At 50.5% G+C, this 27,445-nt stretch overlaps 6 protein-coding genes across 17 annotated transcripts in view; 3 read left to right on the plus strand and 3 right to left on the minus strand.

Annotated features, from left to right (window-relative positions):
- The window catches only part of ANKHD1 (ankyrin repeat and KH domain containing 1), a 112,324-nt gene extending 109,409 nt beyond the window's left edge, over positions 1–2,915 (plus strand). For all 9 annotated transcript variants that reach the window (XM_045507940.2, XM_074360781.1, XM_074360783.1 and 6 more), the window contains 2 exons: positions 2,241–2,414; positions 2,565–2,915. In XM_045507940.2, coding sequence (XP_045363896.2) covers positions 2,241–2,414; positions 2,565–2,568 — 178 coding nt within the window. In that variant the 3' untranslated portion in view covers positions 2,569–2,915. The remainder of the gene's footprint in view (positions 1–2,240; positions 2,415–2,564) is intronic.
- Positions 2,916–3,833: 918 nt separating this feature from the next.
- Positions 3,834–10,303, minus strand: SRA1 (steroid receptor RNA activator 1). The gene is made up of 5 exons (XM_010971748.3): positions 9,657–10,303; positions 9,405–9,530; positions 5,220–5,422; positions 4,436–4,544; positions 3,834–4,286 (listed from the first exon to the last, which is right to left on the minus strand). Exons 1-5 carry the CDS (start codon positions 9,679–9,681, stop codon positions 4,075–4,077), a joined length of 675 nt encoding a protein of 224 aa, XP_010970050.1. The 5' UTR covers positions 9,682–10,303; the 3' UTR covers positions 3,834–4,074.
- Positions 10,304–10,440: 137 nt separating this feature from the next.
- APBB3 (amyloid beta precursor protein binding family B member 3) lies at positions 10,441–16,297 on the minus strand. Of its 4 annotated transcripts, XM_045507947.2 has the most exons (13): positions 15,896–16,295; positions 15,437–15,600; positions 15,278–15,354; positions 14,637–14,697; positions 14,300–14,446; positions 14,050–14,177; positions 13,792–13,797; positions 13,507–13,642; positions 13,283–13,367; positions 12,954–13,037; positions 12,593–12,708; positions 12,263–12,454; positions 10,441–10,990 (listed from the first exon to the last, which is right to left on the minus strand). In XM_045507947.2, the coding sequence occupies exons 1-13, from the start codon at positions 15,942–15,944 to the stop codon at positions 10,754–10,756; spliced, it is 1,482 nt and encodes a 493-aa protein (XP_045363903.2). In that variant the 5' UTR covers positions 15,945–16,295; the 3' UTR covers positions 10,441–10,753. The 4 variants fall into 4 exon arrangements, with proteins under 4 accessions (XP_045363903.2, XP_010970047.3, XP_010970049.3 ...); XM_010971745.3 differs by lacking the exon at positions 13,792–13,797 and having other exon boundaries at positions 12,954–13,112; positions 13,507–13,621; positions 15,896–16,297; XM_010971747.3 differs by lacking the exon at positions 13,792–13,797 and having other exon boundaries at positions 13,507–13,621; positions 15,896–16,294.
- Positions 16,298–16,376: 79 nt separating this feature from the next.
- LOC123613296 (SLC35A4 upstream open reading frame protein) lies at positions 16,377–18,739 on the plus strand. The gene is made up of 3 exons (XM_045507953.2): positions 16,377–16,545; positions 17,508–17,606; positions 18,542–18,739. Exons 1-3 carry the CDS (start codon positions 16,531–16,533, stop codon positions 18,737–18,739), a joined length of 312 nt encoding a protein of 103 aa, XP_045363909.1. The 5' UTR covers positions 16,377–16,530.
- A 366-nt stretch (positions 18,740–19,105) lies between these two features.
- Positions 19,106–21,096, plus strand: SLC35A4 (solute carrier family 35 member A4). Its single transcript, XM_010971753.2, has one exon. The coding sequence runs from the start codon at positions 19,106–19,108 to the stop codon at positions 20,141–20,143; it is 1,038 nt and encodes a 345-aa protein (XP_010970055.1). The 3' UTR covers positions 20,144–21,096.
- Positions 21,097–21,403: 307 nt separating this feature from the next.
- Positions 21,404–27,085, minus strand: LOC141577094 (uncharacterized). The gene is made up of 8 exons (XM_074360804.1): positions 26,895–27,085; positions 25,602–25,810; positions 25,446–25,529; positions 24,265–24,313; positions 24,123–24,193; positions 23,277–23,444; positions 22,336–22,494; positions 21,404–22,257 (listed from the first exon to the last, which is right to left on the minus strand). The coding sequence occupies exons 2-8, from the start codon at positions 25,755–25,757 to the stop codon at positions 22,051–22,053; spliced, it is 894 nt and encodes a 297-aa protein (XP_074216905.1). The 5' UTR covers positions 25,758–25,810; positions 26,895–27,085; the 3' UTR covers positions 21,404–22,050.
- Between the last annotated feature and the right edge of the window lie 360 nt (positions 27,086–27,445).

The following is a 27,445-nucleotide window of genomic DNA, read 5'->3' on the forward strand; positions in this document are numbered from 1 at the left end:
GTAAAATCCAGTATCTTTTAATGAGTGAAAAAATCTGAGCTAAGAAAATTTGATGAAGCCAGAAGTAACACTGATAAATGCACGGTCAGGTGGTCTATAATTAATTTGCAGGATGGGGCTTTGGTGGGGGTATACTGATTTTGAGGAAGCTAAAAACATCGGACAACTGGATCAAGTTGAGATTTTTAGTGAATATAGGTACTAGACTTGGTACTTACCATTACCTCTCTCCTGCCTCCTTTCACATCAGTGTGCCTACATCAAAAAATCTTCTTTTAAAGGCCATACTCTCTCTGACCTCGTACTCTCTCTTTCCAGAGGGCTAAAGACCAAGCCCTCCTCATCAGCCCCCAGCCAGCTTTTCCTTAAGTTTCCTGGGATTAGTTAGCTATGGCAAAGAGATCAGGCATCTCCTGCTCCCCAGTCTTTATTCATTCTTTAATCAGTCCAGGTATCACTTCTTCCGGAAAGCCCACCCTAACTCTCATCTTCCCTTGGTGCTGTGCATCAAGGCATTTTTCACCCTGTACTGTAATTGATTAATGGGAGGCAGTACACATCTGTGCTTAAGGGCACAGGCTCTGCAATCAGATACACTCAAATTCCCCCTTCTACAAGTGCATGACGTTGAACCGTGACTTAACCTCTCTGGGCTTTGGTTTCCTCGCCTGTAAAATGTGGTTTAATGGTGCTTAACTGTCCGAAACTGTTGAGAGGAATGGGTGAATTAATACATGACAGTAATGTGTGCCATACCTCACCTGACCCAGCGCCCCCTGTAAACAGTAAATAGTAAACAGCTGAGCGGCTGCAGCGCTCATAGGCAGGCTGGTCAATGTTGGGCCAGGAAACTGGAGGTCGGTGCAGGTCCTGGGACTCCTTCCAACTTTTCGCAGAGCTCCGTGCTTGCTCCAGCGCGGATAGGGCGGGATCATCTGGTTGAGTGACAGCTGGCCCGCCCCGGGCGTGACGTAGTCCTTGTGTTGTTGCTGCTGCCGCACGTGGTCGACTGAGTCGGTCTCAGGCTCGGCTGCTTTCCGCGTCCTCAGCACCAGCACCAACCTCTTGTCTTCTGCTCCTCCTGTTCGCTATGTCCACATCCACGAGCTGCCCGATTCCCGGGGGCAGGGACCAGCTGCCCGACTGCTACAGCACCACGCCGGGGGGCACGCTATACGCCACTACCCCGGGAGGTCAGCGGGCTGGGCCGGGGTCTACTGGCGGCGGGCAGGCCAGCGTGTCTGTCGCGGGACTTGGGTGGGCAGGTGCGGACCTGGACTAGTCCGCAGGCCCCTCAGCAGATTGCAGCTTTGAGTAGGGTGGGGGCTTGGAGCTAAAGCCCAGTTCCATAAAACCTCGAAGTGATGCAAGACGGTCTTGAGCCTACTTTCGGGTGACACTGGACATAAATTCTCACTGTGGCCTGGGTTCTGGGCACCTTGCTCACCCCCTACTCCTGATTTTGCTGCCTGGGAGGTAGGTCAAGGCCTCAACTGAGTGTGGTCTCAGCAGGAAGCAACGAGGTCCTGCAAAGCTGCCAAAGCAGGACTATGGCAGTTGGGACCAAGGGTTTCAGGTATCTGTGCTGCGTGGCTTGCTAGTGGCTGATTGGTCGAACAGCCTGGGATCGTGCCTACCCAGGGATTCCTACCAAGTGGAGGGGAAGCGGAAGGGTGAGAATAGGGTAGGGTCCTTTGAGGACAATTCGGGCCAAGTTCTTCGAGGCTGGGCTGAGCCTGTTAGGACTTAGGAGGGGTCAGGAAAAGAACAGTATGTCCCTGGGTTCCACAGGAGGAACACAGCTCCTTCAAGCAGGCCATCAGAGCCCAGGTGGCAGGACTAGCCTTCACATCTGCTTTTTGGCTTCCTCATCCAACTGAGGCTGGAGGGCTAAGCCCCACCCTGTGAACCAAAGCAGTGAAGTTCCAGAGCCAGCAGAGCAGGACAAGAGCATCCTGAAGTACCTGAGATCCAAGTCCAGTGCTCTTCCTAGAGCCAAAACCTGAAGCTCCCCTCACCCAAAAGCCCCTGCCTAGACCAGCTGGGATGCTACTTTTGACACTTAGACACCTCTTGGTTAGGCCCAGAAGTCTGCTGTGAAGGCTAGTCAGCTGAGATTCTGGCTGGGCTGTAGAGCAGCAGCCCTTTAAAGCACGAGAAAATGTGACCTCTTGGTCCCTAAAAACCTGTGTCTGGAGACACAAGCTCCTGCCTCTTACATAGCCCTTACCCCTTGACAGGCACCAGGATCATCTACGACCGAAAGTTCCTGCTGGAGTGCAAGAACTCACCCATTGCCCGGACACCCCCCTGCTGCCTCCCTCAGATTCCCGGGGTCACAACTCCTCCAACAGCCCCACCTTCCAAGCTGGAGGAGCTGAAGGAGCAAAAGGAGACAGAGGAAGAGATACCCGGTAAGGAAAGCAGGCCCTAAAATTATGAAATGGCTTTGAGTCCAAATGCCCAAGTAGAGTGGGGATTCATTTCTGAGGGGCTTCTGCACTGAGACTGAGCCTGCAGACCCCCAACCCAGCAACCAGTCCTTCTGCCTTTTTTCTCTCCAGATGATGCACAATTTGAAATGGACATCTAATCCAGTGCAGATGACCCTGTGTGTGGAGTTAAAGGAATCCCTGATGCCGCTGCTGCTACCTCCTTTTTCTGGGATATCCAAAGGCCAGCTGGCCTCATCTAATCCAGAAGGGGGTGACTTGTTGGTATGGGGCCTCCCTTAGTTCCAAGGCAGCTAGACCAGGAACAGGAGTGGGCAACTTGCCAAGCCCTTAGCTCTACTTTCTCTTCGGTCTGTAGGCACTGCTCCCAACCCCTGGCCCTCGGCTCAGGCTGAGTCTGGGACTAGGGCTGGGGAACGGAGAATGTCACTTTCTGACTACTTTAGTAAACATTGAAAGAAATGCCTTGGCTCCAGTGCTGTCCTCAATGCTGATCTTCTCATCTCAGCCATAAAGCTGAGGGCCCCAGCAAACCTGGTTAGGATCAGAGGTCCCACCCAGGTCCCTTCCCAGGTCCCACTGGCCTACTTCCAGCAGCAATTAGAGCCTGAGGCAGGCTTTGGGGGCCGGCCATAGGAGCCACCAAACCATAAACAGCAATAGCCTGACCCGTGCCAAGGACTGTTCCTAGCCTTTCCAGGAAGCGGCCTTTCTGGAATCAGACCTCTCCAGCAGTCCCTCCCTAGTTATTCCAAAGCGGGAAAAAAGCACTGCCCCAGTCTATACCCAGTTTTCTTTGGTCTCTCCCTGTGCCTTTTCTGCCTCCCACCTGTAAGTACCAACCTTATTACAACACTGAAAACCTGTCCTCTGCCTTCTCACAGCACAGTATGAACCTCTCTAGGCCCTTCCATCTGGTTCTGTTGTCCTCCAGACCTTAGGACCCAAAGGCAGCAGCTTATTTGGTGAATCACATAAAGAGTCAAGATCTTACTATCCCTGACCCCCACCCCCAAGGAGGAGAAAAATGATCCTATATCTCAGCAATCTGGTCTTTTTCTCCTTCAATTTATACAGCTAACCTTAGTAATATTTGCATTCCTCAAGGATGATGCAGTACAAATAGGGCAGTCTCCTTTTCTTGAGGGAAAAACTTCCTCATGCTTTTTAAGCCTCTTTTCTCATGCTGAAACAAAGTCATCCATCCAAAACCATAGGGTTACTCAGCCCAGCAAGGGATGTGCGTTTGTCTAATTTGAGGGAAAGTGGCAGGCAGTAATCTGGTCATGCATAGCAAGGCCATTCATGAGTAGAGGATGAACAGAGGTCTGTATGGTACACAGGGAGCACAGCAGTCAAGGACACCAAAGGGAACCAGTATGGCATAGGAAGGGCTCATCTCTCCTACCCAGGGCCCACAATGAGATGTATTTATTGAAATGTATATGGTATGGGTAACAAGTGACCCCTCTGTGGGACCTCTTCCCCTAGAGGTGGGCCAGGCTAAGGACCCAAAAGGGGCAGACAGTCTCTGAAGTGGTAAAAAGGAGCCAAGTGAGAGAAGACCTCCCATACCAAGGCATAGGAGACAATGTGAAATCAGTCTGGGGAAACCAAAGGATTATGGAGCCTGTTGGATGCCTGGTACAGTCTGGTTCTGCTCAGCTGTGGCTGTAGATTTCTCTTCATTGGCCTCCTCCTCTGAAGACAGAATCCTCTTTTCTGCAATTAATCTTTTAACTCCCACCATCCATTGACTGACCTCAGTCACATGGTCAACCATGAGTGAGCGGTGGATGTCATCTGCTGCATCCCACTGGTGGCTTGAAAGCTCTGAGGAGAGAGGTGGGCTGAGCAAGCAGCCTGAAGCAAGTCGTAGCTGCTACTCCTCCCCTCCCAGTCAAAAATCGCAGCACCTATTTCAGCTTGGCCAGCCACAGCAAGATGAGGGACTTAGGCTATACAAAGGGACCCAGCCACACCTTGTACAAGCAGAGCCATCCTCTTCTTTACAGGCATTGACAGCTTCCCTCCAGCCCAGTGTTCCTGCAGCAGAGCCAGGCGTCGGCTGATGTCATCACATACCTGCTTCTGAGAGACAGAAGCCCCCTCCAAGTCAGTGCTGCCAGCCTAACCGAGGCAGGGAAGGCAGTGCCACGTAGGAAGCACCTGCTTTCTCAGGCCCAAGAACTTTACACTCAGTCTTAGAGTTATGGTTCTTCAAAGATTAGAGGCCCCACTGAGATGCTGATGAAATCTATGGATCTCCTTCCAAGAAAAATGCATATGTGGCTAGAATTTTAAAATTTCTAGTTTCTCAGATGCTCAGAAATTCATTCTAAAGTGCTACTTTACAAATAAGTAAACTAAGGACCAAAGAGGTGAAGATCACTCTGTTACTGTCCTTTAAGACTCGTCAGATCCCTTGCCTCAAGAGAACTTAGGAAACATTATAGGTAGAAAAAGGGAGTTTCCCTCTCCCTCCCTGAACATAAAATCAACAAGATTTGCTCTAAATGACCTAGAGGGTACAAAAATGAGGAAGTTATTGCTAATGGGAGTTAAATTCAACTCTTGTTCCTACAAGCCTCTTCTACTGAAGACTGTGAACCCTGCCAAACCATGTGTTCATTTTTCTAGGAAGTCCTTAGATTCTGAAGGGGTCCCTAACTCAGAAAGGGTTAAGAGCCATTGCCCATAGGGTCAGAAAGTCTACTTTTGGGAGCCATACCTGCACCTGGTGGTCATCAGAGCTTTCCCACTTACCTTTGTGTGGCCACGGCAATCCTCCAATGCCTGTTCCAAAGGTGTCAGCACATCTTCCGGCAGAGTCTCAGACTCAACAACTGGGAAATTTGTGGGCTGTGTGCTGGAGGGAGGAGAACTCCCCACAAGTGGTGGCCTGGAAGCCTTATTTGAAGGAGGTGGAGGTCCCATTGGGGGAGCCCCAGAAGTCTCAGAGGTGGGGACTGAAAAGGTAAAGCAAGATAAAGCAAACATGGCTTAAATAGGTAAGAAGTTCAATTCTAACTTCATCCCTTCTAAGGAGGGTTACTCTGCAACAACACATTCATTAGAAATGTGTGTTTATAAAGTCCCTGCGATGCATCAGACAATGTGCAAGGTGCCAGAAATAGAGTAGTAAACCAGACAGATTAGGTTCCTGACTTCAGAGACCTTAAATTCTAGAGGAAGACGGGAAAAAAAGAAAGAAAATTACCAAGTTACGTTGTGTGGTACAAAGAAATAAAACATGATGTGATAAAGAGGAGTATTAGAGGGACCTACCCAGACTGACTGTTCAAGGAAGGCCTCCTAAGATGACATTTAAATTTATCTCAGCTCACATCTAATGTGACATGTGGCAAGTTACCTTTAACCTCCAAGTTTGGGTTCCACTTCCATAAAATGGTGATATTATAGTACTAGCACTTATTTCACAGGGTTGCAGTGATGATTAAGAACACAGGTACAGCTGCTAGTGTGTAGCAAAAATGTGCTCACAAAGTTAAGAACTAATGGATGAGATAGATGCAGCCATAAAGAGCTGAAGGAACAGTATACTAGGTAAAGGTAAGGGCAGTGCCCAAGAGGTGGAAAAGTCCTGACTTGTTCAAGGAACAGAAAAAAGGCCTGTGTGGCTGGAAATTATTAACACTGAAAAAAGTAGTATGAGCTTTCTCTGGAGAAGTAAGCAGGGATCCAGACCCCTACAGGGCTTTGGAGGAGTTTGGCTGAGCCTAATGATGACGGACAGCCACTGCAGGTTTATAAAAACAAAGGGTGATGTCAATAGACTTGTTTTTTATGATGTTCATTCACTCTGTATGGCCTGTGAAAAGCTGGTGAGAATAGGTCAAGAAGGGGAGGGACACCAGTTGAGAGGTTAACAGTAGTTCAGGAAAGAGAATACTAGCATGAACTAGAGTTAAAGAGTAGATGAGGGGAAACAGAGTGGTCTCAGATTTATTTAGAAGAAGGTAGAAGAGGACTTGATGGAACAGGGGGTGAAGGAGAGAGGAGCCAAGGACAACTCTTGGTCTCTGACTTTAATAATGGGATGGTGGAATCACTATGGAAAATGAGAATACTGGAGGAGAAAAGTCAAAAGTTACTTCTAGGTATCAACATCCACATGGATGATTAACTCACCTGATTTGGTCTCTCGATTTGACCTCACCTCCAATGATCATTTTTTTTCCACCCTACTTCAGCCTCTCGCCCCTGGCTGCCTTATTCTCAACAACACTGTGCCACTTCCAAAATCTGACCACCTCTCCTACCCTTCCAGCTCAGCTACTCAGATTTTTGAGGTGCATTAAAATCACTCCTTTAATGCTCTTATCTCACTTATCCCCTCCCATTGTCCCACTTACCTGGTAAACCCAACTTGCCTGCAATTGTTGGGAGGAAAACAACCATGCTGATGAGTCACACTTTAAATTCATAGCTACAGATTTTAAAAGGCATCCAACATTGCCTGGAAATCCTGTACTTTGCCTCATTTTCCTACTCTTCAGAACGGCTGTTTTCACATCTCCTAAACTTTTCTACCTTCTTCCTTTCTTTTCCTGCAGTCTCTGTCCTTTTGACCATGCCTCATATTTCACTGAGAAAATAAGAGGTCACAAATAGGAACACCCCCACCTTCTCACCACCAATTCTACTAACCCACCTGCATCTGGCTGCTTTCATTCCTCCTCTAATAAATGAAGGTTCCTGCTCTATCAGAGGCTATCTCCCCAGCTGAACTCTGCATCCCTAACTCTCTTGCTTTCTCTGGGCTTCCATCCTGCAGTTATCCCTTTTCTCCTACACCATCAGTTCTCCTTCTCTACCATATTATCTCATCAGCATACTAAACCCTCCCTTACCTCACAGTCATCCCCAGACAGTGCCTCATTTCTCATCTCTGCTTCACAGCAGAATTTCTTCTGTGAGCTAACTACAGTTACTCTCTCTACTTCTTTTCATATTTTCTCCTCAGCCCATTCCTGACAGGTTTCTGCTCTCATCACTCCCGACTGCTTTTGTTAGGGTCACCAGTGATCACTATGTTTGTCAAATCAAGTGGTCCCTTTTCTCCTCTGACTTGACCTTTCAGCAGCATTCATCAGGGTTCATCAAGATGTTACCCTCTCCCAGAGTAAATTTTACTTTTCTTCTTACTTCTTTGGCCACTTCTCAGTGTCCTTTGCTAATTCCTTTTCTGTTCAACCTTGAAATGCTAAAGAGCCTTAGGGCTCTGGCTTGGATCCTCTTTAGGCCTCTACCCACATACTCTCCTTATTTAAGCCCATAAAATCAAATATCATCCATGTGATAGTGGTGGTGACACATTTCTGTAATTCTAGCCTAGACCTCTCCCCTATTTAGCAGCCCAAATTTAACATGGCCAAAACAGAAACCTTGCTTTTCCCCTCCCCTCAAAACCTAGTCATCCCATATCATTGAACACTACATCCAGTTCCTCAAGCCAAAAATACAAGTTACAGTGCTGCTTCTTTCACCTCACCTAGGACATCTACTCATTCCTATTGACTTTCTCCATAACATATCCCATATCCATCCAATTCCTGTACTCCCACCCTTGTCCGAATCATTACAACTTACCTATGTTAGCATAATAGCCCCTTAATTTGTCTATCCACTTCTTCCTTAAAATCTGTTTTCCACATAACAGACACATTGATCTTTTTTTTTTAATGTAAATCAATGTTTCTCAACCTGGGGAGATTCTGTCCCCACAGTAAACGTCTAGAGACGCTTTTGGCTGTCACAACTGGGTGGGTGCTACTGGCATCTAGTGGGTAGAGGCCAGGGATGCTGCAGACATCCTACAATATATGGGACAGTCCCTCACAAAAAAGAATTATCTGGCCCAAAATATCAGTAGTGCTAAGGTTAAGAAACTGGTTTATATCGTTCCTCTGCAATGTTACGGGTGTGGCTAACAGAGGAGTTGAAAAGAGACCACACTTTCCTATTAGCCTGGGAAATGCTCAGGGAGAAAGAAACCACCCTCCTCTACTTAACATTTTTCAGTGGCTTCCCACTTTATGTAAATTAAAATATGAATTCCTTGTCCTGATTTACAAAAACCCACTATGGGGGTGAGGGTATAGGTCAGTGGTAGAGTGCATGCTTAGCATGCATGCATGAGGTACTGGGTTCAATCCCAGAACCTCCATTAAAAAAAAAAAAGAAAGAACGAAAAAGAAAACACTAAAATCTGGCCCCTGCCTACTACTGAGATCTAAATTTCTATCCCTAGTCCACTGTGCTCTAGCCATCAGATGCTCCTTCAGTCTCTGAATTTGTCAAACTTATTCTTAAGACTTCTGCAATAGCTATTTCCAAAGCCTGGAATACTCTTGCACCTGATACTTGTGTGGCTAGCTTTTAAATGTCAACCCTTAGATACCTTAGTTACCAGTCACTCTCACATCACCTTGTTTTTCTCTGTAGAGCCCTCACCACTGTTTCCTCTATCTGCAAAGCTATAGTGTGGACTCTACAAAAATAGAAAACTTTTATCTTGTTGACTGCTTTCTAGTTCGCCTTCAAACACAGTAGGTGCTCAGTAGATGATACTGATTAAATGAACGAATAACACATTAAATCTGAGGTGGTTATCATACAGCCAAGTGAAGATGCAGAACACACAAATGGGTATACCACTACGTTCTGTGAAAAGATCCATGTTGGAAATAAAATTAGAAAAACAATATATAGGATGAGATCACCTAAGGCGAAAACACAGAGTCTTTTGAGACCAGCGCACCAATTATCGACCTGGGCAGTAAAAAAGGGCCTGAACGGAGCCCCTTTGTGGAGCACCAAGCTCTCTCCACAGGAAGTCCTTTTCGAAACGCAAGAGACCCAAAGGCCAGGCTTATTCCTGGCACCGCCCATTCTCGGCGGGTCTCCGCGCACAGGGCCCCCACCCACCTCTGGGGGATCCATCCTGGGGAGCAGCGACCCTCTTCGTGAGCGGCGTACGCTTGGGTCCGCCAGCCTGGATCTGCAGCCCGTATGAGAACTGCGGCGGATCGTTCCAGCCGCGCTCCTTGTTGCCTGCAAAGGTAAGAGGACGCGTGAAGCAAGCCCGGGGAAGACAGAGGGTCCGCACCCCGCGCAGTACTCGCCCCTAGCCAGGGCAGGGAGAAGACCCAGCGCCCCTAGCCCGGCCGCCGCGCTCACCCGGCTTCACGTACAGCTCCGCCATCTCCACTTCCGCACGGCCAGCGGGGCAGTACGTCACTTCCAGGGCGGCCGCACTCCCAAGCCGCTGGGGCCACGCCCCTAGCCGGGCCGGCTGCCTGGAGCACTCGTGGTTGGACGGTTGTTCAGACACGCAAGGAGCCGTTGTCGAGACCCTGCGCCAACTCCCTAAGGGACTTCAAATCTATCCCAGCTAATAACGCACAGAGCCCCGACCACACGGCACCAAAGGGGGCTGTTCTCCAGAAAATAGCGCTCTAAGAGCCCAAGTCCTCTGAGAGTCCCCCCTCTCCGTGTTTCACAGTTGCTATCAGGAGCAAGTTTAAACCTCCAGAATCTCCCGCCCCACTGTAATCTAGGCAGGTGTCCACTGCCCTGAACATTTACACTCACTAGGCTGGAATATATGTATCAGGAAGCCTATTAATGTCTCAGGCCAAGTTAAGTGTCTCGTCTGAGCTCCCACAACCCTCGGAGATTTCCTAGCCGTACTACATTTTGTCTTCGGTCTTGTTTATTTGGGTCTTATTTGACAGTCTCAGAAGGTGGAACCCCTGACTATTTTATCCCCAGGTGTACCTTAGTGCCTAGCACAGAGGAAACCTTAGGGAATATATCTGTTATATGAAGTCAGATTTTTAGTACATCCATGCCGTCACGTGACTACAGGCAGCCACCAATACCAAGCACAGACGCAGACACTCACCTCATACAGGCTGTTAACTCTCAACCCAGTACAAGGTCCAATACCATTCAAAACCAGTGAAGTCACTGGGATTTTTATTTGTACTGATTTTGCTATAAAGTGTTGCTGAGGTAGAGCCAACTGTCCCAGGCTGGACAGGGGCAAGGAATGCAGGGACCCAGGGAAAGGTGAGCCTTGGGCCTACGCTGTGGTGCACGGCCTCTCATCATCCTTATAAACAATAGATTGGGCAATAAATAGAGGGTAGTCAAGGGTCAGTGGGGCAGGCAGAGAAGGCTCCAAGGGGTGAGAGGCTGCAGACCCCTGGGGAATGAAGGGGTAGAGTTGGGCATGAACCCAGAGCCTCCTTCCCCAGTCCTCCTGGATTAATTTAGGGCATGTGGAGCAGAGAGGGTTTCAGCCGGAAGGCATCAAGAAAAGAGAAGACACCCCGCTTTCGTGGGGCTGCCCCTGCACCCCCAACCCCTCCTTTGAGCAGGGGAAGGGGCAGGGAACCTCCTGGGGAATCCACAGAGCTGGTCCGCTTGAGCCGCAGGCGGGCACGGGCCTGGGCACCCCAGGCCTTGCCTCGGGCTGCAGAGGCCACAAGACACTTCTGGTACTGAACCTAGGGAGAAGGGGAATGTGAGAATCCAGCTTGCTCCTTTCTGCCTCTGGACTCCCTGAAAGTTTCAGAAGGACAGGGAACCAGCCAAGGCTTCAATATGAAATGAAGCTGGTGGTCTGCCACATCTGGAGCCCCCACAACATTTCCAGGTAGCTCAATAACTTAACCATTAACGATCACTATGCTGACTCTCCCCCATCTCTCACTGCAGTGGACTGGTGCCTGGCCAAGTGGACTCCCAAGTCAAGGGGAGGTTCTGCAACCCACACTCCATTCCCAGTGCAACTGCCCCAATCTTCTCTCATTTGAACTCAATACATCCTAAATGGTCTTCCTACTTCTCCTGTGTCTTCCAAATCTTTTACCCATATAGCTTAAGTGGTCTTCCTAATCCACAAACTTGACTTTACTGTCCTGCTCAAGACCTTTCAATGGCTCAAATGCCTCCAGATAAAATAAACTCATCACTCTACCCTGTAAGTTCCATGATCTGTGTTCTGCCATTCTTTCTGCCCCTATCTCTCACTCCATCCCCACTTGCACTCCAGACAGACTAGACTCTTTCAGATACTCTAATTCCACTGCCATCCCTCTCACTTTCACAGCTGGAGTTCCCTGTACATGGTAACACCTTCTGTCCCACTCCCTTTCACCTGGGTTAACTTCCTCCTTGAACCTTCAGCTCTCAGTTTTCTATCACCTCTTTCAGGTAGCTTTCTTGGACCCCTGAAGGGGCCATCTCCTCCATCATCTTGTGGTGTACAACTTCTTTCTAGTCTGTCTCTGCTCTAACCTGAATGTTCTGTGAGGACAAAGGCTGTGCCCTCTATACACTGACTTCCCAGGGTCAAGTATGGTTGAGTTCCAGCAAGCACTCACATTTGAGTTAATAAGTAAACTGAACTGAGTGCAAATGTCCCACACTCAAATGCCCACAGCTGCCAGAAAATAACCTAAATGAGACAAAACAGGATCAATGCTCACCGTACAAGGTATAGCCCCCACACTATTCCAGCTGAATGCTGAAATATATACATGTGGATCCAAGTATCAGAACTTCCGATATTTTAAGATAAACAGGAATAGCAATGATTATGTGAAATGTCCTGGCCTTACAATACTGGCAACTAACTAAAACTTACTAGAAAAAGCTTAAGAGCCAAATAAACTACTGCTGAACCATAGTCAGCCCTGGGATGGCTGGTTTGTGATGTCACCAGTACAGAGCAGCTGCAGGGCAATCCCACACACCAATTCCCACCCCTGACTCACCATGCAAGCAGCCTGCACAGCTTCGGAGAGTCCCCCTGCATGGGGCTGGCACCAGAAGGCCGCACACTGGAAGCTCTGACGGCCCAGGTCAGCAATGAGGCCAAAGGTGTGTGGGTCACGGCCAACGCCAATAAAGGTCACAAGGCGCACAGGGCACTGCCACAGTGGCTCCTCCTCTGCACCAGCCTCTGCCTGCCCAAATCAGGGCTAGTCACTAGAGGGCCAGGTACTGGCTGGACCCACTGAGCACTTCCAGCAGCAACTAATAACCCCTCAGCATCCCCGCCTACCCCTCCACAGCCCCCCACTTCACCTTCTTCTGGCTGGTACCTGAATAGGATGTGCAGTCATGAGAGAGTCAGACACACTGAGTATGGCAGGGACCCAGGTATCCTGGTCCCCGCGGGTGGTGAGAGCACCAATGGCCTCGTTCAGCACGTCCATGCCTAGGGGAGGGGAACATGCCCACCATGGTGTCTCCCAGGCATACAAAAGGAAAGGATCTGCAAGGAACGTCTACGCCCCTCTCACTGACTTAGGATTCAGAGATGGAAACAGAATAGCTGGGGCCAGGCTTAGCATCCTGAACTAAGAAGAGTGGTACACTTCAGGCTATGGAGGGCCAGGGGAGCACTCACCCACCTTCCCCTTATCTTATGCAGCCCACCCCTCCAGCCCACTCAGTCCTCACCCATGGCTTTGGTGACTGGCAGGGTCCCGATGTACAGTGCCTCGTATGTCTGAGCTGCCTGGCTCACGGCATCCAATAGCTCCACTGAAATATATACACCATGCTGGCCGGGGTACTCTCTCAATGACCCCTTTCTCCACCTTTCTGAGGGAACTGGAGCTAGTAGAAAAAAGGTCATGGATGCTCCTCCAATTTAGGGTTTGGGATCCCTAGGACAAGGACACCTCTGAAGTCCTCTGTCTCCAAAGAAATACTAAATAACCATGAGCCGCCCCCAATTTTTCACCAAAGCAGCCTGTTACTGCAACGTGGCACCCCACTCCCCATACCTTGCCGAGGCAGGTCTTCAGGGGTGATGGGGTCTAGTGAGCAGCAAGGGGAATCACCACTGACTCCTACTCGCTCTGACAAGATCTGAAACACAACGTAGCCAGCATGAGGTGCAGGGAGGAAGAAGTGAGGTCAGGGAGCCAACACCACCCTGCCACAACCATCTTAGCAGCTTCAGACCCAGCTACATACCCACATTCCCTGCCCCACTCCTGGCCCTTACCTGGGCACAGAGCCCATGTAGGGCACTGGCAATGGCCTTGGCAGGGACGTCACAGCGAAACACATGGCACTTGAGCATACAGCTGTCTTTATCACCCGCCACAAAAGCGAAGTCCCTGGCAAGGTCAGAGATGGGGCTAGGGCAGGGGCAGAGATCCAGCTGGGAAAGCTAGGTAGGGGCAAAGGCCTAGCTAGAGTGCCTGCAGAAGGCTGGAAAGTCAGGGGTATGGCAAGGATGGAACAGGGAGGGCAGGGCTGGGGCTCCAGGGACCTGGCTGTCACTCACCTGTCACTGTTCCAGAAGCATGTGGGAGCACAGGAGAAAATCAGCCCAGCCTCTCAGGCTCTCCCCCATCCGTCCCTGCTGAGCCAGGCCCACCCTCCCCAACCAGAGCTGGACCAGGCAGGTGAGGCAGAGCTCGGGTCCATGTCAGAGGATCTGTGTCCAGGGGTTCAAGTACAGGGGATCAGCATCAGTGGGGATCACAGCCTGTAAGGGGGAGGGACGAGCAACTCTCACTTTGAGGGATGCAGGGGTCCTCACCGGCCCTTGGAACTGCCCACACCCCATACACGGATGTGCACCAGAGGCTGGCAGTGGATCAGACTGCGGTCCAGGGGATTCACCAGGCTCATGGCATCCTTCTTCAGGATCATCAGCATGTTCTGGCCCTGCCAAGGAGAAGCCAACCCGGAGCTCAGATGAAGGCGGTTGCCATGAGGAACAGACAATTCAGGGACAACCACCTCTGCTGGATGCTGGGCTGCACTCTTTGAAGGGCCAGCCAGCTCACCTCGCCCCAGGCACCATCTGGGGGCTGGCTCTGACTGCGGGTCTGGGCCAGCTGCTGGATGCAGTTATTGACTGCGATACTGCTCTTCCCTGGTACCAGATCCTCTTCAGGTACCTCTACCCAGCCCAGAGACCGGACTGCAAAGCACTGACAGGTTAGAAGAAAGGACAGGAGGACCCTGAGTGAGTAGAGGTGAAGTAGGGTGGGAGCTCCCACAGGTTCCACACATAAAAACCCTCTGATACCTCCTCCCTTCACCCTCCATCACCTCTTAGCCCAAACACCCTCCTGACCTTTCCTTTGGGACCCTCCCCAATGCCCTCTGACCCGTCACTACCTTAGCCCCTGGCTCCACTCTCTGGATGTAGGAGTCTTCACCATACCAGGACAGAGAGTTACTGGAATAGAGCAGAGCTGGTAAGAGGACCACACTTCCTACAGAAGGGAAACTAGTGAGGACTAGACTACTTGATATGCACAAGACATGGCATAAGACCCAGAATATAGTGTCCCAAATATAACATCAGAGTGGGACAAGGTCCAGGACAAATGTAACCTAGAGCATGGCTTTGAATTTGGGAAGGAATTTAAGACACAGAACATAGAATAAAACTTATAAACATGGAGCAGGGTCCAAAATGTGGACCAGAGCCCCAAATGAGGACAAGAAAACCATAGAACACAGGACAGGAACCTCCATGAACAGAACCTAGGGTAGTGTCCAAGGTCTAGAACATGATACGTTCAGGACCCAGAATATGTAAAACAATTTTTAACAAAAACAGCTTGAAACAAGAAACAAAACTTAAAACACTAGGAGAGTCAAGATTATGGAACAGAGCCAAGAACACAGAACAGAGTCCTAAACATGGGATAGAGTCCAGAACCTGGGCTGGAAAGCAGACTGTGGGTCCAGCTGCATCTTTGAGTGCCATAGAACACCAAGCCTTTCATTTTTGCCTGGTCTATCCCTGTTACCTCCGGTCCAATGAGCTCTCCAGGCTGGAAAAGGATCTCCCCTTGGGGGGCCGAAGTCCCCAGATTCCCTCCGTCCTCTGTAGAGAGGGTGTTAGGTCAGTGTGGCAGCAGGCTTTTGTCCGCACATGAGCTCAGGCCCCCTCCTCAAACTCCACCTACCGTGCCTGGGTCCTCTGCATCTCCTGGCTCCCAGGTTGGGCGCTGCCACTGGGTGCTACCGCTGGGTACATGCCAATAGTAAGTACCTGCAGCATCACGGATCTTCCTCCAGCCAGGGGGCAGGCCTGGCTCCCCCTCCAGACTCTGGTCCCCCCACAAATCATCTACCGGAACACGGGATTGGAGAGGGAGGAGATATATGCGAACTTACAATACACTTTGTCAAAACCCTTCCTCCAAACCAAAAGGGACAACCTTTGGGCTGAAGGTCCAGTCTGAGAATCCAGGCTTTCAATCCTGCATATTGCAGTGCAAAGACCAGGGCTCATCTGTCCCCTGGCCCTCACCCCGATACGTACCTACCCCCTCCCTGTCTCTGAGCCTGAGGTAGCGTTTCGCGCTCCCTCGTTCCCCCACCCCTCAGCTCCAGATCTTCCCAACGGGACCCTCCGTGCACACCATCGCAGTTGACCAGAATGATGGCCAGCATGTAATCCTTGCCCAGCATAGCTTTGGTCGCGTCCCCGCCGGCCTTCGCCAGCCCGCACTCAGCCCAGCTCAACTCCGGAGCGGCTGCGCCTACAAGTCCAGCCTCTCTGCGCCGGAATCGGCCGGGCCAGCGGGCGCCGCACAATTACGGGGCGGGGCAGGGGCCGGGTCCCGGAGGCTGAAAAAGACCCGCCGGAGCAGCGCCTCCCGCCGAGAGGTGGCGCGTGTAAACAGGCGTTCGGATCCCAAGTGGCTTCGCGTTTCCGTCCGAGGCTCTGGGGGAGGCGCAAGAACCGCGGCGCACACGCTGACATCACAGCCCAACCGTGAGCTCATCAAGCAGCGGAATATCCGCCAGGCGAACTTGCGCAGAGAGCACACGCACACGAGTGAGATCATTGCGTTTACGTCGTAAACGCGCGCGCGCACGCAGCCTGGGTCCCAACGAGAGAGGTCACGTCATCTGCTAAAAGGAGACCGCCAGGAACGCGCCTCCACCCTTTCCAAAAATGCCCCGGAAGTGCCTCCGCCCCCAGTAAAGATGGCGGTAGCCCTTGCCAGGAGGGAGGCGGTGCTGCGCCTGCGCCACAAGTTCGGCGGGGAAAATGGCGGATGACAAGGTGAGTGAACGTGGGGTTCTCTGCAGTTAGGGGTGCTCTTCACAGCTTCTGAGTCCTGGGGCGAGGCGACAACTGCAGCGACTCGTGGGTGGGATTGCCCCTTGTTCCTCCTGAGGGCAGGTATTACTCCTGTCGACTACCTCAATAGTGGAGAGTCGGAGCACTACGCGAGGCAAGCGTAGCCGGAGGTCCCCCGGGTGTCCCCACCTGGCACCGTCACTAGTTAACTTGCATACACTCCTAACTTTGCCCTATTCCCTGGCCCCCAAAATTCCCTTCCAGAGACAAGGAGTTTCCAGTCCACACGGACACTCACATCCGCATTCGCACACACTAATTTCATACTTAGTGGGGCCAAAATAAGTCAGTTCATTTACCCACACTCCTGCAGACAGCCACCTTCCTTCTCCCCTCCACCCACCAAACCCCAGCTTATCCAGTCACACATTCAATTTGGGGTGGCCTTGAGGGGAAAGGGGGAGAAGCCTAGGCAGAAATCACGTTTACCCCCAGATTGTCCAGGGAACTGCCTCAGGCTATTACTCATCATTAGTCTTGAAGTTCAGCACCACCCACACATTTACTTGCAGTCCCTGTGTTAGGCTGCGGGAGGCTACCCACCACCTTCAGGTAGCTTATAGTCACTACTGCTTGCCTGATAAACCTAACTGAAGGTTCCCTAGCTGTCCCTCCTGCCTTCCCTATACACTGCTTGCTATGCAAAATTTCTTGTAAGGGTTGTTGTAAGTTACCAATGCAGATCCCATCTGTCACCCCTTCCCTGGCCCCTATACGAATTCTTTAATTTTCAATCCCTTTCTTCCTTTATTAATCACTGTCATCTCAGGGAGGCTTTATAGGAAGTTTTTCAGACTCACTCCTCCCTACCCCCAGTCTCTGATAGACTTGAGTAGGGATGGGGCTGGGTCAGCCTTCTGGAGCCAGCCTCTCCCTTGTCCTAGGATTCTCTGCCCAAGCTTAAGGACCTGGCATTTCTCAAGAACCAGCTTGAGCGCCTGCAGCAGCGTGTGGAAGACGAAGTCAGCAGTGGTGTGGGCCAGGTAAGGCTGTGCCTGCCCCCCACCCCTTAAGCTTCATGGCCAATATGCTTTCAAATGTGTGGTAGAGACTTACTCAGCAAATGGTTGGTTATTAAGGGCCTGTTCTCTGTGACCCCTCCTCTTCCTCCCAGGAAAGTTTCCCTGAGAAAATGGCATTTGAACTCGGTTTTTGTTTTTTTTTTTCAATTGATAACTCTCAGATCTCAATCTGCATCCCAGATCACTCTTTCCTGAGATCCATGTGTACCAAGAGGTCACATAGCACAGTGATTAAATGAACAATTTCTGGAGCCAGAGTGCTTAGTGTTGAATCCTAGCTCCTCTATTAATAATGTGACTATACATAAGTTACTTAATCTCTCTTCCTCAGTTTCCTAGTCTGTAAAATGGGCATAATACCATATTATATCAATGCTAGGAAGGATTTTTTTTTTTTGTTATGAACCCAGGACCTCATGCATGCTAAGCACGCACTCTACCACTGAGCTATACCCTCCCCCGAACTGGGATCTTAAATCTTAGGAGTTAACTAGGTGATGAGGGGGAAGAGGGAACATTTCAGGCAGATGGAATAGCATAGGCAAATCCCTTGTGGTGGGAGGTAGGATGGTGTAGCAGTTCAGTTTGGCTGCAGCAGTGGGGGAGTGTGCTAGGAAATGAGACGGGAAGCAGGCAGGGGTCAGATTCTTCAGGGACCTCTTTCTCAGTAGGATTCTGTGGTTAGAGCCTTCTAACCACAGGGTTCTGGCATTGTGTGATCAGGACTTCTAGGTTCTTTTTCTGCCTCCAGAATCTTCAGAAAATCTTTGGAGAGCATACTACAGCTTTCCTGAGTAAGGAGGAGCAGGTGGTGGGATGTGCTAAGCCCCTTGAGTAGCTCCTGACTAGAGAAGGGGAGAGCCTAGCTGAGTTTCCTCCTGCATTTTCCTCCACAGGATGGCTCGCTCTTGTCCTCCCCATTCCTCAAGGGCTTCCTGGCTGGTTACGTGGTGGCCAAACTGAGGGCATCGGCAGTATTGGGCTTTGCCGTGGGCACCTGCACTGGCATATATGCAGCGCAGGCATATGCTGTGCCCAATGTAGAGAAGACCTTGAGGGACTATCTTCGATCACTGCGCAAGGGGCCCGACTAGCTCTGGATCCCATGAGGGAGGCAGGATGACCAGCTGGGGCCTGCAGGCGGAAGCCTTCCAGCCACAGATGCCGCCCCTGGCCTCCCGGGCTTTCACCCATTTGCTCACTCCAGCTTTCCTGCTGCCTTCATCCTCACTTCCCTTCCTGCAGAGGCTGTACAGTGGCTCATCAGCCAGCACCCTGGACTCCTTCCCTCCATAACCCCACGGGACTGGCCCCAAGACTGGCTTCTAGGGCCACCAACCCTTTCCTCTTCCAGCCCTTGCTGTGGGGTTTGCAGCTGACTCTGATTCTCAGTATCTCTCTGGCAATGTACCACAGCTCCTCACCCCTGGGAGCCAGCTCCATAACTTGATTTTCCCCAGATGCATCACAGTCCCCGTTGTCCCCTTGCCAGCTACACAGGCCACCCAAGGTCTAGTTTGGGCATGAATGTAGAGGACGGGGGTATGCCAGGCCTGGGCCGTCCCAGGCAGGCCCGCTGGACCCTGATGCTACTCCTGTCCACTGCCATGTACGGGGCCCATGCCCCATTGCTGGCGCTGTGCCATGTAGACGGCCGCATGCCCTTCCGGCCCTCCTCGGCCGTACTGCTGACTGAACTGACGAAGCTGCTACTGTGCGCCTTCTCTCTCCTGGTGGGCTGGCAAGCATGGCCCCAGGGGACCCCACCCTGGCGCCAAGCTGCCCCCTTCGCACTATCAGCCCTGCTCTATGGTGCCAACAACAACCTGGTGATCTATCTTCAACGTTACATGGACCCCAGCACCTACCAGGTGCTGAGCAATCTCAAGATCGGAAGCACAGCCCTGTTCTACTGCCTCTGCCTCCGACACCGCCTCTCCGCACGCCAGGGCTTAGCACTGCTGCTGCTGATGGCAGCGGGAGCCTGCTATGCAGCTGGTGGCCTCCGGGACCCTGGGAACACGCTTCCTGGGCCCCCTTCAGCAGCTGCTGCAGGCCCCATGCCCCTGCATATCACTCCACTGGGACTGCTGCTTCTCATCCTGTACTGCCTCATCTCAGGCTTGTCTTCCGTGTACACAGAGCTGCTCATGAAACGACAGCGGCTGCCCCTGGCCCTTCAGAACCTCTTCCTCTACACTTTTGGTGTGCTCCTGAACCTAGGTCTGCATGCAGGTGGCGGCCCCGGCCCAGGCCTCCTGGAGGGCTTCTCGGGTTGGGCAGCGCTCGTCGTGCTGAGCCAAGCACTCAATGGACTGCTCATGTCAGCCGTCATGAAGCACGGCAGCAGCATCACGCGCCTCTTCGTTGTGTCCTGCTCACTAGTGGTCAATGCTGTGCTCTCAGCAGCCCTGCTGCGGCTGCAGCTCACAGCTGCCTTCTTCCTAGCCACACTGCTCATCGGCCTGGCTGTGCGCCTGTACTATGGCAGCCGCTAGCCCCTGACCTAACCCCACCCTGGGTCTTGACCTGTAGGTTGGGTGCCACCATCAGAGCCACCTCCCAATCCTCCCTCCTTCCCTTTGGCAGCCCTGAAACAAGTGCCTTGTGAGAAAAGCTGGGTCAGTGAGAGCAGCCACGTTAGTCTCTGAGCTGGGTGGATGAAGAGTTATCCCTGGGAGACTCGAAGGCTGGGTTTGATTAAGGAAACTCTTAACCCACCCTTCCCTGAGTTCTTACGGGCTAAGGAATTAGGAGAGCATCAGTACACAGGCCTGAGAAAAGATACCATTCCTGATGGGAATGGAGGAGGCCCCCTGCCTCATCCTGCATGAATGCAGTCGCTTAAAGTGGGGCGTGGGCAGCAGTTGACCTTCCTTGCCTACTGTGGTCACCCCCACCGACCCACTGCCCCCAGGCCTGGTGCTGGCTGCTCCAGCCCAGCCTTGGCACATGACTCACCCATAATGGATACCCCTCGCCCCCTGCCGACTGTCATGCAGGAAAGCCCAGTTACCACACATCATAACCCCATTACCCAGGCCACTCTGCCATGCTCCCCTAGCTCCAGTAGCGCCTGGAGACAATGCCCCCTGCTCTCTCCACACCCAGCCCTTGTTCTGGAAACCTCAGAGAGGACTGGGGCTTGACTCATCTCAGGGAATGTTGCCCCTGGGCCCTGGTTTAAGCCTATACTCCTGACCTCTCTGTTCACCCCAAGGGCCCTCTCAAAGCCCACTGCCCCCTCTACTGCTCCTAGGAGGTACCATTCTTCCCACTCTGGGTCCTGCCCTTTCCTAGCAGCGTCCCAGCTCTCAACAGCCTGGGGAAAGCTATACACAGAGCGACCTGGGACCAGGCACAGGGAAACTTGTACAGCTCAATCAGTGTCTAACGTGTAAGCAATAAGGTCTTAATAAAGTGTTCCGGGGTGTAGTTTCCTACAATCGGCCCTGATTGTCCTGTGTCTTCTCTGTTGCGTATCTCCTCTCAAGCATAATTTCCTTCCTCTGGTGCCCTGAGTATCTTAATCCTGGGGTGACTCAGAGACTGAGAAAAAATCTGTTTTCTCCCAGCTCTTGCCAGCAGCATTATTTCCTCTGAGAACTCCATGGCGCTGAAACTCTGTCACATAATTTTGGGACTTTCTCTGAAGCACAAAACTTGGGCCCTGGAGGGAGCTGTGGGAATAGAAGGTGCTGGGCCCAGCGAGGCAAACTGTAGACTGTAGGCTAGAGAACTCTAAAGGAAGGTGATTTTGATTCTCATCTCTGGTTCCCTCACTGATATCCCTACCTGCTATCTCTTCTCATGGCCAGAGGAGTATCTGGCCCTGCTCCCATGGTAGAATACCTGGTAAGCTGGTAAAGAAAAAAGAAAACAAAAAACAAGGCCTATTGAAGCAGAATCTTAGGAAGTGGGGTTTGAGAATCTTTTTTTTTCTTTTTCTTTTTCCTTTTTTTTTTCTTTCTTTTCTTTACTTTTTCTTTCTTTCTTTTTCTTTTCTTTTTCTTTCTTTTTTTCCAATAAGCTCCCTAGGTGATTCTGATATGCGCTGCAACCTGTGGACCACTACTGTCTACAGTGTAGAACTATAGCCAGCCAGGCTTGAGTTTGAATTCTGGCTCCGTCACTTATTGGCTGGCTGTCCTTGGACAGTTACACAACCTCTCCTAGCTTTAGTTGCGTTATCTCTCAAATGGGGGTCATATGGTACCTACTACTATGTAGGGTAGTAGAAAAGGCTAAATCAATTATTGGATATCAGGCACTTAGCAAGGACTGGCACAGTGAGACCTGGTTAGTGGTGGTGTTATTAATCCATAATGAAAGTTAGCTTGGCTGTTGTGTCCCAACTTCCTCTCCCTTCTAAGGTCTTTAAGAGGAAACTGCCCCTGAAGGATTCCTAATTACCAGGTTTCTCCTCAAGGCTGGAATCCAGCATGACTGCTTCCAGCCTAGTCTGCCAAAGCTGTTGGTTCTGGGCTTGGAGCTCCTGGTTCTGTGTAGCCAGGCTGATGGTGTCTTGCAGGACTCCAGCCAGCAAGCTGCGGTAGTGATGCTCTGTGGTCACAGCCCGTTCCTCCCACAGTCCCCGCCAGGCTCGGAATACCTGTGCCCAGAGTTAGAGATGCCCATCAGTCAACCAGCCTTGGAACCAGCCCAAGGCCTGCCCTCTGTCCACACTAACCTGCAGCACGTGGCATGTCCGGGCTCGGGCAGCCTGCACGTACAGGTCATAGAGCGCTACCAGGTCCTGCTCCGCAGCATCCCGTTCTGCCTGAAGGGCCTCCAGCTGGAGTCTCAGTGCTGCCTGCTCCCGGTGCCATCTGTGCCTCTCCTTGGAGGGCTTCAGTGATAATACATCCTCTTTGTTGATTACCACCTGTGTGCCAGGCTCTGTTCTACATACTTTATGTTATTATCTCATTTTATCCAATGACAACCTTGAGGTAGTTGACATTTTACTGACTTGGAAACAGTGGATCAGATAGGTGACCTAACGATCAAATTCACGTGGCTAGTGAGGGACAGAACTCAGATGACATATGCCTTTCAACAGTTTACTGTCACCCTTGGGGTAAAGTCCAAATCCAGAGGCACACACTGTCTCTTTAGCCTTGCTCCAACTACGTACCTGCCAGCCTCCAGCCACATAGGCAATACACAGTACCCAGAACCTGTATTGCCACTGCTTCCCTTTGGACCTTTGCTCATATGGAATTCTCTTCTCTTAGAAACATGTCTCCCTCCTCCCCGCCACCTCTGTGCACACAAGTTTTATTGTTTAAACAAGTTGTATTTACTGAGTGCCTGTATGTGATGAGGACAACCTGCCCATGTGGAGCTCATGGTCTAATGAATTGTTCTGGCTGATTTGTTTGTCCTTTAAGTCTCAGCTTAGATGCCATCTCTGATCCACTCCAGTATGGGTCAGGTGCGCTTCTTTGTTGCCATGAGCCACTAGCTCCCCCTGCCACAGCACTTAGCACTGAGAATTGCGTTGTCTATCCCCCACAAACCTGGGAGGGCCAGGGAGAGGGTAGGGCCCAACCTGACACAAGACCCCGGCCCCTAGCACATTGCCTGGCCAGATTAGAATGAGCCTCAAGTCCCATCCACTGTCCTTACCTCTTCTCTAGCCCCCAGGCCTTTGACCTGGTCACCTGCCACTTCCTCCTTTTCCTGTTCCAAATGCTTCATTTCCTCTTGGATCCAGATTTGATGCCGTTCTCGCAGTCTCTGCCTCCGGGCCTGAGCCAGGAAGAACTGCAGGGCCACATCTGGGGCCTGCTGGGCCTAGGGGGCATCAGTCTGGGCTCAGCCAGAAGCCCATGTGAGCACATTGCCTTGGGACACAGGGCCCAACTTTTCCACCAGAACCCCATTAACAGGGCTGCTCCTAGAATTACTTGCAGAAGACTAACTGGCCTGGAAGAGCTTGTGGCCTGGACAGAGGCTCAGAGGCCATGGGGGAAGACAAGTATTGACTCTGCCAGTAGGAACTGTGGAGGCCCTAGTGGTCCCATACCTCTGATCCAACCCAGTAGGAAAACAGCCCCTTCCCATATCCTGCCCTTAGTAGTCCTTTTTGTTTAATTTTTAGGGGGGTAGGTGTTTTTTATTACTATTTTATTTAATTAATTAATTTATTTATTTATTAGGTGTTTTTTATTACTATTTTATTTTATTTTATTTTATTTTATTTATTTATTTATTTATTTATTTATTTATTTATTTATTTTTAATGGAGGTACTGAAGATTGAACCCAGGACCTCAGGCATGCAAAACACACAACACACACTACCACTGAGCTACACCCTCCCCCTCTTAGTAGCCCTTCTGATCCCTTTTTGCCAGAAGCTCAGTATTTCTCCCTGATGTTAGGGCAGCGTAAACAGGAAACATTATCTGGGCTCTGTGACTCTTCACTCCCCCAACAGCTTCCAGTTGTTAGGGAGTACACAAGATGGTACCTGTTCCTCAGAGCCCCTGGGAGGATGCTTTCCGAGGAGCCCAGATTCTATAGATGCTGTTCTTCCTGCCACTGGAGGAAACTGCAGTTAAGCACACCAAAGGTGGAGAAGACCCCAGCTTCACTGCAACTCCCACACTCACCTTGAGGTTCCTGGAGGCCTGGGCTGTGGCTTGCTGTTGAATCTATCACCTGCTGAGAAAATATTAGTGAGAATTCCATACCTTTCCTCCCAGAACAGCATGGATTTTGAAAACAGACAGATCAGTGTCCCCACCCTCCTTTTCTTAGCTGTATGACCTCCAGCAGTTGGCTAGTCTTTTGAGTCTCCATTTTCTTATCCATAAAATGGAGCTGGATAAAAGTCATGGAGAGCATGAAATGAGATAAGGCACCCAAAGTACTAAGCACTGGCCAGCTGTGCTCAATAAATGGGAGTTTACAGGCCTAATTCCCAAGGCCCAGGTCTGTAAAAAGAAGTTATGAGTAATTATGAAAAGGGAAGGACAAGGATAAGCTGGACAGGGCAACCTTCCAGCCGCCTTGTGCCAAATCATGGAGGACAGCGCCCCCTTCTGCACAAGAGAAGCCATGCATCCTAAGGGGATGAAAGCTCAGCACTGAGTCTGGATTTGGATGTGTTTGCACCTCTGCTGCCTTTAATTATCCCAGTGACCCTGGGACACTCGGATCGCTTCTCTGAACTTCAGTTTGCTCACCTGAAAAGTAGGAGAAATGTTGTCTTCCCTGTTTAAAAGAATTCTGTGGCTTCCCCTTGACCTTTGAGACAAAGTTCAAACATCTCAACAGATTGACAAAGCCCTGTATGACCAGGCCCCTGCTTCACTCTCCAATCCTTCACTCTTGGCTCTCTTCCTTAAACTCTATTCTCCAGCAAACTGAGCTGCTTGCAGTCTTGTAAAGAGATCAAACATTCGCTTACCTCTGAGACTTTGCCTGTTATTTTCTCTGCCTGGAATGTTCTTCATTCATCTTTGCTAGATGATCAACTTCCTCCATGTAGTCTTCCTTCCCTCTCATGCCAAGACTAACTTAGATGCCCCCATAGAACCCTTCAAATAAGCCCTTCAGAGCACCGATCATGGTGTAAATGTTTTTCTCCAGAGGTTAGTAAACTCCATTAGGATAGGGATTTCCCAGCCCCCACATGACACTGTGCCCTGCACATAGTGAGTGGTCAGTAAATGTTTTGGAATCAATAAATTAATAAATGAAGGAAGGGCCCCCTCACAGTGCTCTGTGAACAGAAGGGAAGAAGGCAGACATCAATGAGACTCCAGAGAGGTTGGATGAGAAGACATACCCGTGGTTCTGGGAGTCCCGCAGCCTCAGCTTTGACCTCTTTGAGCATCCAGCTTCCCAAGCGCTGGCTCCAGGCTTTTACCACCTGTGGAGAGAGGGTTCAGGGTGGGCTGCAGCCATTGCTGGCCCAGGCACCTCCAGGCCTCACCTTGCTCACCTGCAGCTCCCGCAGTGCCCTGCCCAGCTGGCTGAGCCCGCTCTCTGTCAGAGTGTCCCCAAGGAGGCCTGAACGCAGGCTCTTCAGGCCAGCCCGGCGGGCCCGGGCCTCTTCTACTGCATCCCACAGGGTGGGCCTCACCTGGTTCACCTTCATCCTCCTTCTCGCCGCCCCCAACAGTGCAGCCTGGAGCAAGCTCTGGGAGCTGCCTAGTAAGAGGAGACACAGAGTGAATCACTCCTTCCTCTGAACTCCAAAGCACACTGCCTATAATATTTTTAATTTGTATTAATAGGACTAGTCATGAAAATAGCTAACACTTAGCAGGCTTTTACACGTGCTTGATGGTACTATGCTCAGGCTTTTCATGAATTGCCTCTTCTTATCCAGACAACACTCCAATGAGGCAGCAGCTCTGATTTACCCTGCCTCCCCCAGCATTTTCTAGAGGAAACTGAAGCTCAGAGAGGTCAAGGAACTTCCTGGTGAGTGGCACAGCTGAAACTCAAGTCCAGTTTGGTCAGACATTAAAACCTCTACCCTTGATTGTTATCCCAAACTGGCCTGGACATTAATATACTTCTTTCCCTCTGTGCTTTGTCCTTAAGAATATGCACTGCCCCAGCTTATTTCCTCATTCCACAGTGCCTGGCACAGGGTGAGGTCTGAAAAAATATTGGCTAAATGAATGTGTATCTGTTGATTTTGAAGACAGAGGGCCAGACCTTTTTTTCTCTTTTATTAATGGAAAACTTCAAACATATACATAGTATAGGAAATCCATCTACTTATTACCCAGCTTCAACAATTATCAACTCATGGACATTCTTGTTTGATCTCTACCCTCTGCTTGACCTCCTCCAAATCTCTGATGTCATATTTCACAGAGGCTTGATCTTTTAATGGGTGTGTGAAAATAGGCAAGTACCTTCCCTTCTCTGATCCTTGCTTTCCTCATCTATAAATTAAGCCTGCCTCCCTTCCCTCACCTGTAAATTCAATCTGCCTCATGGGGTTGTGATAATCAAAGGTATTCATTAGTGTAAAAATGCTTGGTAAACTGTTGAAGGCCTCTGGAAGGGTGAGAGGTTGCTTTTACTATTGTCCTTGCTTCTCCAGACTTCGGCAGCCTGACAACCCTGGGACCTTTCTGAATCCTGGCCCTCCCAGATGGGTGAGGCTCTCTCTGGGCTGGCTAGGGTGGGGGCTGCAGCTGGTTGGGTGAGAGGTGGGTGGGGCTGAAGGCCAGATCCCAGAGCTTCCCAAAGAACCCCGCACCTTCCCCCAGGCCACCTTGAGTGTCCAGGCGAAGAAGAAGGCCACTGTAGTTGTTTCCTTCCAGGAGCCATGAGACAATCCAGGGCAGAGAGCCCTCCACCTCCTCACCAACAACCTCACCAGCCAACACCTGCAACAGGGGACAGTCTCTGCCAGAGGGAAGGAGGGAAGAAGAAAGGAGATGTCCACTGGTGGATGGAGAAGAATATTTGAAGAAATAATGTTCAAAAATTCCCCCAAATTTATGAAAAACATGAATCTACACATCTAAGAAGCTCAACAAATTCCGAGGAGGATAAACTCAAAGAGATTCACACCAAGACAGATTATAATCAAATTATTAAAAGCCAAAGTCAAAGAGAGAATCTTGAAAACAAAAGAGAAGAAACTTGTTTTGTACAAGAGATCTTTAATAAGATTAAAAACCAATTTCTCATCAGAAATGGTGGAGGCCAGGAGGCAGTGAGATAATATAGTTAAAGTCCTCAAAGAAAAGAAACTGTCAACTAAGATCTGACAATACTATCCCTCAAAACTATAGGAGTTACAGAAAAGCTGAGGGAGTT

Source organism: Camelus bactrianus, chromosome 3, assembly GCF_048773025.1.
Source record: "Camelus bactrianus isolate YW-2024 breed Bactrian camel chromosome 3, ASM4877302v1, whole genome shotgun sequence".
Lineage (NCBI taxonomy): Eukaryota > Metazoa > Chordata > Mammalia > Artiodactyla > Camelidae > Camelus > Camelus bactrianus.

What these genes read in the sequence shown, in the direction of transcription:
- LOC123613296 (XM_045507953.2), top strand. An exon ending in TCAGCAGTGGTGTGGGCCAG is followed by an intron (nt 17,607 to 18,541) that starts GTAAGGCTGTGC and finishes TTTCCTCCACAG; the next exon opens with GATGGCTCGCTCTTGTCCTC.
- LOC141577094 (XM_074360804.1), bottom strand. Translation starts at nt 25,757, where the DNA reads ATGAAGGTGAACCAGGTGAGGCCCACCCTGTGGGATGCAGTAGAAGAG. An exon ending in AGGCCTCCAGGAACCTCAAG is followed by an intron (nt 24,194 to 24,264) that starts GTGAGTGTGGGA and finishes AGTTTCCTCCAG; the next exon opens with TGGCAGGAAGAACAGCATCT. An exon ending in CCAGGGGCTCTGAGGAACAG is followed by an intron (nt 23,445 to 24,122) that starts GTACCATCTTGT and finishes GATGCCCCCTAG; the next exon opens with GCCCAGCAGGCCCCAGATGT.
- SLC35A4 (XM_010971753.2), top strand. Translation starts at nt 19,106, where the DNA reads ATGCATCACAGTCCCCGTTGTCCCCTTGCCAGCTACACAGGCCACCCA.
- APBB3 (XM_010971745.3), bottom strand. Translation starts at nt 15,944, where the DNA reads ATGCTGGGCAAGGATTACATGCTGGCCATCATTCTGGTCAACTGCGAT. An exon ending in CAGATGGTGCCTGGGGCGAG is followed by an intron (nt 14,178 to 14,299) that starts GTGAGCTGGCTG and finishes TCTCCTTGGCAG; the next exon opens with GGCCAGAACATGCTGATGAT. An exon ending in GCCAGTCACCAAAGCCATGG is followed by an intron (nt 12,709 to 12,953) that starts GTGAGGACTGAG and finishes CCCCTCCCCTAG; the next exon opens with GCATGGACGTGCTGAACGAG.
- SRA1 (XM_010971748.3), bottom strand. Translation starts at nt 9,681, where the DNA reads ATGGCGGAGCTGTACGTGAAGCCGG. An exon ending in CCAGGATGGATCCCCCAGAG is followed by an intron (nt 5,423 to 9,404) that starts GTGGGTGGGGGC and finishes TTACCTTTTCAG; the next exon opens with TCCCCACCTCTGAGACTTCT. An exon ending in ATTGCCGTGGCCACACAAAG is followed by an intron (nt 4,545 to 5,219) that starts GTAAGTGGGAAA and finishes TCTGTCTCTCAG; the next exon opens with AAGCAGGTATGTGATGACAT.